This window comes from Sinocyclocheilus grahami, unplaced genomic scaffold, assembly GCF_001515645.1.
Source record: "Sinocyclocheilus grahami isolate Dianchi unplaced genomic scaffold, SAMN03320097.WGS_v1.1 scaffold427.1, whole genome shotgun sequence".
Taxonomy (NCBI): domain Eukaryota; kingdom Metazoa; phylum Chordata; class Actinopteri; order Cypriniformes; family Cyprinidae; genus Sinocyclocheilus; species Sinocyclocheilus grahami.
This window is the reverse complement of record NW_015505606.1, coordinates 261,755-272,818: the sequence shown is the minus strand read 5'-3', so window position 1 is coordinate 272,818 and position 11,064 is coordinate 261,755. Positions and strand designations below refer to the sequence as shown.

General features: G+C 38.2%; 1 protein-coding gene across 2 annotated transcripts; it reads left to right on the top strand.

Annotated features, from left to right (window-relative positions):
• Window positions 1–1,037: 1,037 nt before the first annotated feature.
• Window positions 1,038–8,313, top strand: zbtb5 (zinc finger and BTB domain containing 5). 2 transcript variants are annotated; one of them, XM_016233231.1, is made up of 3 exons: window positions 1,038–1,241; window positions 4,528–5,623; window positions 6,956–8,313. In XM_016233231.1, the coding sequence occupies exons 2-3, from the start codon at window positions 4,538–4,540 to the stop codon at window positions 7,994–7,996; spliced, it is 2,127 nt and encodes a 708-aa protein (XP_016088717.1). In that variant the 5' UTR covers window positions 1,038–1,241; window positions 4,528–4,537; the 3' UTR covers window positions 7,997–8,313. The 2 variants fall into 2 exon arrangements, with proteins under 2 accessions (XP_016088717.1, XP_016088716.1); XM_016233230.1 differs by having other exon boundaries at window positions 1,039–1,237.
• Window positions 8,314–11,064: the final 2,751 nt, after the last annotated feature.

Below are 11,064 nucleotides of genomic sequence, written 5' to 3'. Positions count from 1 at the left end.
GAGTTTTTATATTTTTTATATTTAAAGCGAGTTTTGAGCAGTGTAGAGTAGGGCTTGTTGTTTGTCATTTCTCCGATCACAAATGCAGACATGGTTTTATGTTTACGCGGCGCGTAAAAAGACAGTATAAGTCATTATAATCAGTAATTATGTCCCCACTGGATGCAACAAATGCCTCGTTTATAATGGGTTTTCATGTTTTTGAATCATCGCTCCGGCCGGACAGGGCATATCACAATATGATAAGAGGCGTAACATTTCCGTCACACGCTTGAGGTATTCGGCCAATCACAACGCACCGGATAGCTAGCCAATCAGAGCACACCTCGCTTTTCAGACCGATGAGCTTTATAAAAATCGATGCGTTTCAAAAAGGCGGGGCATAGAGGAGAAACAATAATGTACAGTATGTGGAAAATAATGTGTTTTTTTAACCTTAAACCGCATAAACACATTTAATTACACCAAATACACAAAATAATGTTATTTTTAGCTGCATCATATGACCCCTTTAAGAGATAGAGGAAATGTTTCTGATCCAAGCTACCTGATGTTGGCAGTAATGCACTGTTAAGTGCGGTTGCCAGTAAAAGAAAGAAGAAGAAGAAGACAGGGAGTTTTTTTTTTCCATTTATTTATTTATTTTTGAAGATATAACATTCACAGGGGATACAGTCATAGCAATAAATTACATAACCAGAATACAAAACAAATATATAAAGAATAATAAAAATTTAATATAAAGAACAAAAATTAAAAACTAAACATCTTTTCTTTCCTTTTTATAAATAAATCATAAATAAATAAAAATAAAAAATAACGTAAATGGAAAATTACATATAAAATGTAAACTTCAAAGAATACACAGGAGGTTTACATTAAAGTCAATATTTTTTCCATCAATACAGTAGTTTTAACAGCTTTCTTATTAAGTGAACCCCAGAGAGATTCATAAAATAATTTCAAATCAATACAAAAAAAATCCTAAAATTGGAGATATATCCCGTTATTCATAACTCTCCAGTACAGTAGGTGGCGTGTTCACATTGCTTCCAGCAGATTTGGAGACGCGTCTGGGCAGCTGATGCTGTCTCCCGTGACCGTCTCTATTGTACTGTGTGTCGAGCTCCGTAGGCCAATGCCTTACTGTCATGGACAGATTTTGCATGTATTTCTGGACGGTATCAGAGGACAAACCCGGGCTCTCTGAAGACGACTGAGAGACGATTGAGGAAAAGTAGGTGTGTTTCAGGACTATGTGAAATAACTGAGCTAGCAGCTAACGTTAACAGAGTAACGTATTTTATCAACGAGCTGCTATCAATTTACTCTCATATCCACACATATTTCGTTTTCCTGTTTCTATTGTAAGGCCATACAATGTAGGTTATTATGACACCCATACAAGCTTTACATAAAGGTCGTTCTTTGTCTTATTTGCAGTAAAAGCGGATTTATTGTGTTAACTAATGCTTTGTGTTTAAAAGAATGTAAATTATATATTTGCGTCAGACTAGAGTTTTGAAGTTTTGAAGCAGTTGTTTTGCTCCTCTCTCAGGTTTAGTTTAACCAAAACTGCTGCTGATGGTCAACGATGTGCCGATAACTTTACCACTTACAGAATTCACCATGGTAACCATTGCTTCCGCTGTACATTTATTGTTACTACCATAAAACTGGTAATAGCCACCACTGTTATAAAACAGAAATTAAACAAAATACCAGACTTTCATGTTATGAAATCTTACGTTGTTTGTTAAGGTGATAATAAGGTGTTCCCATTATAATTTATTGATTTACTGTAGCCAGGGGCGATTCTAGGATTTTCATTTTAGGGGTCTCAGCCCCCAGTGAGGGTATTATAATAATAGCCTAAAAAAACAAAACTATATATATATATATATATATATAAAATAACATTTTTTGTTAATAGTCGTATACTAAACTTATTGCAGTATTCCACTGTATTGCATGGATAGGTATAACATTTGAGTACTGAATAAGCCAAATTCAAGTCTTCATGATCTCACACACACACAACCTGTTTACTGTAGGCTACAAACACAAAATTGTATTGTTTGCATTTCTAGTATTCCTTATCTCAAGTAGGCCTATGCAAACCTCTTTGCCACATGCACTGGAATATGTTTTGAATGAAATGAAAATAGCAACATGGATCGTTTTATAAAGTATGCATCCATATGTGCTTCATTTTCGCTGGAGGAAGCAGCTGTGGTGTGATGAGGGGTGAACGCAGTGAAAACTTAGGCTACAGCAGTTGGGGAACCAACCGATTATTGCTCCCCCGTGATATTTTGTAAACTGGATTTATGATAGCCCCCCTAAAAATGGCCTATAGCGACGCCCATACTGTAGACTGTCCATGTGGTGTTTGCTGGAAACGATTGGTACCATGGTACAGTTTTTATGGGACGTTACGTTTTATTTTAAGTATTAAAGCTAATGTTGCAGCACATTCACTATAGTAATAATAATACTTCATTATTATTATTATTATTGTCTCTCTAGCAATTCCTTCAAAATACAACCTGTGACAAACAAATAAATAATGACCAAAAGCAAAGGCAGTCATGTTAAGTCAGTTTCTCATAAATAGTAGATGTGGCAGATTAAGTTTATTATTGCATGGCTGTTGCCTAAAGTGTTTGTTTAGGATTTTAAAAAAACTTTAAGGAGATTAATTTTCTGAAATTGCCACATTTTAAGTATTTGTCTTATTTGCGTGCATATTAATGATTGTTCGTGTTTTTCTTTTTATATTTATACCTGTAGAAAACCAGTAATCAACCAGCATGAATAAACCAGATCAAAAGGATGTGTTTTTATCGACTCAACATTGTGTTGGCACTTTAGTCCCCAAACTTACTGTCTTTACAATGGCACGCACTGTAGAAAGGTCCTAGGTTACCTCATTTTCACAACTTGCAAGATTAAAAATTGTTTTAAGGAGTTTTTGTGTCCTGAAAGTTTTTTTTCTCTTCTTAAAAATGTTTAGTCAGTTGAGCCGTTGGCCTGTTATAGCATACAGTATGTGTAATATAGTGGTGGAACTATGACGTCACCTTGTAGGCGGATCGGCTGTTAGCATCACACTGGTTCCCTCAACAAAAAGCCCATAGGATTTTTCCATAGGCTTTTGGATTATCGTAAAAAATAAGATCTGTGTTCAACCATAGTTCATGAAACTTGCACGTTTTGTCCATCAAAATAATATAACTCTTATGAATTTTGAAGCCTAAATATAAGCGGCAAAACTTAAAAACTGAATTGAACTACACCACGGTCGCTCGCCTTCAACGTCACCACCACAACGCTCCCGACAACTTTTTCAAACTTTTTTTAGAAACGTGTTTAGTGAAAAGGATTTACTCTGTGGATTACTTATTTAAATCCACGTTACATGAACCTTTTCATATAAACTGGAATAAATACAAAACTTGAGCCAAACTAAAACTGAAATGAAACCATAATAAATAGTAAGTATAAATAATCATAAGTAAAGCGCATATGAATGCACATTTCGAAATAAGGTCAATTAAAAGTCAATAAATCCTTGATTAATATGAATATTTTAATTAAAAACGTGTATCCGTGTAGTATTCAATAAAATTGTAGTGCATTTAATCTATTAAATAACAGCAGAGTGAGCGAGTTTTTGGATATGATTAAAGATTAAATTTATTTTAGTGAATAAAGTACCACATTTCAACTATCATTTTGTTAGGGTACAACTATATAAAATGCGGGAAACTATTAATTGGTTATTCTACAATTAATTGTACTACAAATTATACTATAGCTGGAAAATACTATACATTGATAAACTGTTCTGCGTGATGATGTTTAATGTCTCCGACAACATCTGTAGTCCCCATTTAGCAACTTGTCTTTTTTAAGAAACGTAAAACAGTTAAAAAAAATCACGAGTGGGGTGTAACTGGTGTGTTTTATGTTGTAGAATAAAACGTGAAAAACGTGAACCACTTTGTTGGAACCACAACCGTTTCTGAGGAATTACATTGTTTGACGGAAGAATAATGCTTTTATTAATATCATTACATTTTATTTGCTCTGTTTTATTTTGTGAAACCTTACTACGTATATGGAATAACCATTTTATAAAAGCAATAAGTCCCGTGAAGCCGTGGTTTACAGTGAATTTATAACAGCTAAGGGGGTTGTAGGCACTCCGCTTCGCATTGTACCTAACAACACCCCTTAGCTGTTATAAATTCACTGTAAACCACAGCTTCTTGGAGCTTATTGCTTTACTCACTTCCGGGTTTTTGACTACAAAGTTATGTCACAGTTCCACCACTCTATTAAACAGTCCATTTAACACACAGCCTTGTTTTCATTCCTGTCAAAAATTAAATGTTGTGCTACCCTGACTAAGGTCAGTACTTGCAAGTCTAATTCTGTATACACAATTTGGCTGGATTATGTGCAGTCTTTATTTTTTAAGCATTAAATAGTTCCTCATCTTATTTATCTATTATTCATTAGTTCTCAGGTCATGGATTTCCCAGGGCATTTTGAGCAGATCTTCCAGCAGTTGAACTACCAGCGGCTGCATGGACAGCTTTGTGACTGCGTGATCATGGTTGGTAGTCGTCATTTCAAGGCCCATCGTGCCGTACTGTCTGCCTGCAGTACGCATTTCCGAGCCCTGTTTACTGCTGCTGAGGGAGACGCCAGTACAAGGATGATCCACCTGGACTCAGAAGTGGTGACAGCTGAAGCATTTGCTGCACTCATGGACATGATGTACACGTCCACGCTGATGCTAGGAGAGAGTAACGTGATGGATGTCTTGCTGGCGGCTTCTCATCTGCATCTAAACGCTGTGGTGAAAGCCTGTAAGCACTACCTTACAACTCGTACTCTACCCATGTCTCCTCCGGCAGACCGTAGTGGTCAGCATCACGCTGAGCAGCAGCAAGCAGCAGCGGCTGCAAACTCTCATCTCCAGCGTTCATTTCTGCTTCAACAGCTCGGCCTGAGCCTGGTCAGTTCTGCCCTGAGTGGCGCTGAAGACGGGGGAACAGGGACCAGGAGGAGAACGGGTTCAGCATGCGCTAGCGGGTTGGTGGATCAGCACAGTTCTCACCCGGCACGCCGTTTCCTGAAGCGCAAACAGCCCTTGTCCTTGATCGCTTCGGAAAGGGAGAGGCCACGTCTCTCCACACAGGTGGAAGGGACTGTGGGGGAATCGGTGGGGCGAGAGGGTGGAGAGGAGCTTCTGTCTCCAGATTCCCATAGTAAAATGGTGGATGAGGTCCCCATTCCAGGGGATGATGGAGGCTTACTAGAGCAAAATGAGTACCGAAGGGGACTGACCCATGAAGACATGCAGCTTCCCAGTCAGTCAGATGGAGGAAGGGGAGCAGGACCGGAAAAAACGTTGCTGCTGCCATGCAAAGAGGAGTACCCAGATGCGAGCCATCACCATACTGAGGGGATGAATATAAAGAACGGAGGTGAGGAAGAAGAAGAGCAGCAGCAGCACATGCAGGTCGTGGTGAAGAGTGAGCCACTGAGTTCACCCGAGGCTGTTGATGAGACTAGCGATGTTACATCTCAGGCAGAAGGGAGTGACCAGGTAATTGTTTTTTATAATAAGCTAGTGGAACTGTAACCAATGTATTTTGTTACTGTTTTGTTACCTAACCCTAACTGATTTGTGAGTGTTTCACCAGATTGTCCCAGGTAAGTATTTTGCCCTTTGAAACAAACTGCATGCCTTTCCAATCTAGAAAATTAGTGGTCAATTTATATCCATTTCCAAGAGACAGTGCTGTCATGATGTCAAGTCAATTAAGATCTTGTTTCATTTATTATTATTTTCCATTTTTTTATATATATATATATATATATATTGTTCCTGAAAAAAGTACACCACCACCGTTTAAAAGTTTGAGGTAGGTAGGATTTTTCATCTTGATAGAAATTAATACGCAGCAAGGATGCATTAAATTGATCAAAAGTCATAATAAAGACCTTTACATTGTTACAAAAAATATATATATAAAAAAAAGCTGTTCTTTTGAATTTTTTGTTTAACAAAAAATCCTGATTTCGACATTGATAAAAAATGTTTCTTGAGCACCAAATCAACATACAGAGTGAATTTACATTTATTAGAATAAAAATATATTTTAAAATAGAAAAATTGTTGAATTGTAATAATATTTCACAATTTTTCTATTTTTGATCAAATGCAGCATAAGAGAGCTCTTTTAAAAATGTAAAAAAAAAAAAAAACACGGCCCAAACAAAAGCGCAAGAATGTTACAAAATATTTGTCAGATTTCTTCTTCTTCTTCTTCTTCTTCTTCTTCTTCTTCTTCTTCTTCTTCTTCTTCTTCTTCTTCTTCTTCTTCTTCTTCTTCTTCTTCTTCTTCTTCTTCTTCTTCTTCTTCTTCTTCTTCTTCTTCTTCTTCTTCTTCTTCTTCTTCTTCTTCTTCTTCTTCTTCTTCTTCTTCTTCTTCTTCTTCTTCTTCTTCTTCTTCTTCTTCTTCTTCTTCTTCTTCTTCTTCTTCTTCTTCTTCTTCTTCTTCTTCTTCTTCTTCTTCTTCCTCTTCTTTTTTTAAAACAAAAGAAGCAAAACTTGTGATACAATTTTTCTAGATTTGTTATGCACTTGCTAGATTAAATAGTTGCCTGGTCGGCGACAGTAGCCTTGTGGGCAGCGTGCCAACATGAAGTGCCATTGCGCTACGGGCGTCCCGATTTCGAATCCTGACTCAAGAACCTTTCCCGGTGCCGCCCCCCATATATCTCTCCCACTTCACTTCGTCTCTTATCTACACTGTCCTAAAGGCAAAAAAATGCACACAAAAAAAAGAAAATAGTTGCCTGGGGTGTTACCAAGATGTCCAACAATTGACTTGCATTAAAGGGACTGTAAATAATTAGTATGATGTTTCCACAGGTGGAGCCAGTTGGAGAAAAGCTGGAATTGAGTCCCGAGGGCAGTGAGCGCAGCTACTCCGATCCCCAGCCCAGCTCTGGGCTGCTGATTAAAGGAAACAGGTTAGGAGCAGCAGAAGACAGAGGAAGAGGAAGAGGGGAGGAGCTCTCCTGCAGTGATGCTCTAGAGTCCTCCTCTGGACTGCACATCTCCAGTTTCCTCAGCGCGAAGGCCTTTGCTGGCAGAGGGACATCATCTAACCTTGCTAACTGTGTTGACAATGTTCCCAACACTACAACCGGAGAGTTTCAAGCAGACCACGATTCTGCTCGCTTCTTCCTCCCAGCCGATTCCATCAACACTTCATCTTCCTCTCTGCAGCTCCTTCCAGGCGAAGCACAGGTCTGCTCTGACCTGCAGCCAGAGTCCCTTCATCTGCGGCCACTGCATGATGGAATAGCATCATCCTCTTCATTAGCAGCATCCCGTGGTGGACCGGTGGACCAGCTTGCACTGGAGTTCCAGCGAAACATTTTGGGATTACAGACCTTCCCTCGTTCATCCAGGGGTGGCGCCGGTGGGTGCCAAGCATTCCGGCGCATCGCTCCCAAAGTTCCACCAGGAGGTGCTTCAACACTTACAGACAGCCCTCAGCAGCATGATGCTGCCTCCTCGTCCTCTTCCTCCTCTGTGCTTCTTAATGGAGTAAACTTAATGGAGAGTTCTGTTAGCGTAGGTCAAAATATTGGCAGCTCCAACTTGAACCCGCTACCCCAGTTGACAAGAGCCTCTGCAGATGTTCTGTCAAAATGTAAGAAGGCACTCTCCGAGCACAACGTGCTAGTGGTTGAAGGCGCCAGGAAGTATGCCTGCAAGATCTGCTGTAAGACGTTCCTCACTCTGACGGACTGCAAGAAACACATCCGAGTTCATACGGGAGAGCGCCCGTACGCCTGTCTGAAATGTGGCAAACGCTTTAGTCAGTCCAGTCACTTGTACAAGCACTCGAAAACAACCTGCTTACGATGGCAGAGCAGTGATATGTCTAACGCCCTGCTCTAATTCAGCGCAACCGCAGGCACTCCAAAGGCACCATAGGATGCATACAGATCTGTACACTGTAATCTCACATCCACCATTATAGTAGGTATAGTAACTTTTTTTAGGTGTTTCATGGCTGTAGTATGTTGTTAACATGCTTCCAATTAACATGCCATCGATGGTACAAATTCCAGAGATAGTTCACACAGAAATGTTTTTACATTTTTGTTTGGTTGGGGTTTTTTGTTCATACAATGAACGTCAATGGGGTCCAATGTTTTTTCTTTTTTATGGACAAATACGTTTGAATCATTCTTTCATCCTGCAGAACGGATAGTAAAGTCATACAAGTTTGGAACATGAGGGTGAGTAAATGATAACAGAATTTTCATTTTTGGGTGGACTGTCTCTTTAAAAGTTTCACTGTGAAATGTTTTTATAAGAACTGAAATGGAGAGGTCTGCTTTAGGAGTTGCAAGCAGATGTCAGACAGAACCTTAGTAGCTCAATCCTGTGTCCTGATGATAGAAGCTTGCTGTGGAAGTCAGAATTGTATTGTCAGCTGTGTACTGTTGAAGTATTTTAGCTTCTGAAGTTGTCTGTATATTCTGAACTGGAGCATCAAAAGGAGATTCAATGATTTTTCATTTAGGTGCACGTTTAGGCCAGTGGTCTTCGACCATGGGGCCCACTAGGTGGCCTCTGCAAACTTCCAGGAGAATCCCAATAAGTCTTAAAATGATTTAAATTTAGTTTATTAACGTAATCTTGATAATTTTTTTTAAACAGAATTACAATATTAAACTGACATCATGTTTTGGACTTAATTATGATAGAAGTGCATATCAACTTTGAATATTGTCTCAAGCTTAAGTGGGGTCCTGCGTCAAAAAGGTTGAGAAGCACTGCCTTTAAGTTACAGTGGTTTAAGTTACAAAACTACGTGAGCTGCCTGCCTGACTGTTTACAGTCTATATAGGCAGCCACTAAGGCAGCATCCTTAGAACTCAAATGAAACCTCACATTGGAACATCTGGAAGGAACATGGGCAGTTGCACTTTTGTGTTTCCCCAAGAAACACTCATAAAACTTTTGCATTTTCTCGCAAAATGTTTGCCTTAATTTTGCCCAAAAAAACTTTGCGTTATGTATTAGTGGTTTTGCCTTTGCTAACACAAAGTTTCTCAGGTGAACTGAAACCTTGCTACGTTTTTAGGGAGAACACAAAACTCAAAAGCAAAAGCTTTGAAATATAATTGTTCCTCCCATCTCCATTATCCATTTATTATTTATTATACAGGGCCCCTGTATAACTTAGTTAATTCCAAAGGAGTCTGACCCAAAGTCCATTTCAAGGAAAGTCTATGGTCAGCTATTTAAGTGCTATTTACTTGAATTGAGAAAACCTAACATTTCAAAAACTTTCCACATAACATATTTCAAATCGGCAACCAAGTCTGACATTAGCTGTCCCATTATACTCAAAAAGCTCTAAGTCTCTATGGCAGCCGGAGATTTTATTTAGAAGGTGCAAATTATTCCGCCATATTTTGCATTGCACTTTCTCCCATTTATAGTAACGAGTGCACCTTCTTGGTTTATCTAAAGTAGGGGTGCAAAACTCAGTTCCTGGATGGCCACAGCCCTGCAGAGTTTTTCTAGTATTACATTCATTGTGTGCGGGATACATGTGATGCTGCTTTAGAATTAGGCCAGAACCAAAGATTTCCTTATGGTTCAGTCTTCACATCAAGATAATGGCTATGATGTCTTAAAATACTGTCTAGGGCAGGCTGTCAGCTTACTAGGTTTTGGAACACCGCAAATATGTAGATGAATAACCTACCACAGTCACTACTGTTACACTTTTACTGTTACAAGGTCAGTTAAACTGATTTCTATTATAAGACTAATCTTTTGACCATATGTGGAAATATGAGCAGAACTGCCCTTGTTGCCTATATTTCCCTAAACTAATAAACACTTCATTTCTTGACTGTTGATTAACACAAAATGATTCTTATTTTCTATGGATGGTAATCATTATGTTGTATTCTTGAAAATATGAATACGGTAAGACATAAAATATGTTCCCTTTGCACAGAAGAGGTAATTGTAGGAACATTTTTTACTAAAGCACTGTGTATTTGTGCCTGTTTCTGTTGTATTCAGATTTTTTTTTTTACAGTATGTTGACAAAGGCAGATATAAATCATGCACAGAGCACTGCATAAATAGACATTTAGCCTGACATCCTGAGACCGTCTTCTGTTTTGCTTCTGGTAATGCTGATCTTGATGCCCCTGTGGCTGAAATTGATATCAGCACTGAGAGAATGTTAGACTACAGTGTTTATGGGGATGCATTTTCCATATAAGCATTTCCTAAAGAACGTGCTTACTGACTAAATTCATGTTGATGAATTTTAACGGAAGCTACTGGTGATGAGGTTGTCACTTTAAAAAAGGCTGTTACATTCATGTGTCTCTTTTGACCTTCCAGTGCACAGAGAAAACCTTTATGTAAAAATTGCACCTTCAGTCTTTAAGGCTTTAATGTTTTACGGTTTGTGGAGTAATACATGCTAATCAAATCGAATCTTAAAAATGAACCTGCTGTAAATGAAAATAGATGTTCAGTCATTGTATTAGTGGTTGTTAAAGGAAACTGTTAGGGGTAATATAACAGTTTTGTCCTAGTAGTTTGTGAGGAGTCTTGTCTTCTGTGGTGTGTTTGATGCTGTACTTAAATACTCAAACTAAGTATAACCGTTAAGATTTAGAAGCTGCTTCATTAAACACATTCCAAAATGTAAATAAGCTGTTACTGCAGAATTTAGCATTTTATTTATGCCATCTTTTATTTAACTGTAGTAATGTTTTTTTTGCTTTGTGGTAAATATTGCCCTTGTTTGATTGGATGGACTCAAAGATTCTGAATATGAAAAATCATCACCTTAACCCCTCATTCAATTCTAAATAAGACTTTAAAATGGAGACCTTTAAGTCTAAATTATTGTCCTTTGTTATTATTTTTTTCCTTCACATTATTCATAAAGAATGTATGATTATAAGATTTTTTTTTTTTTT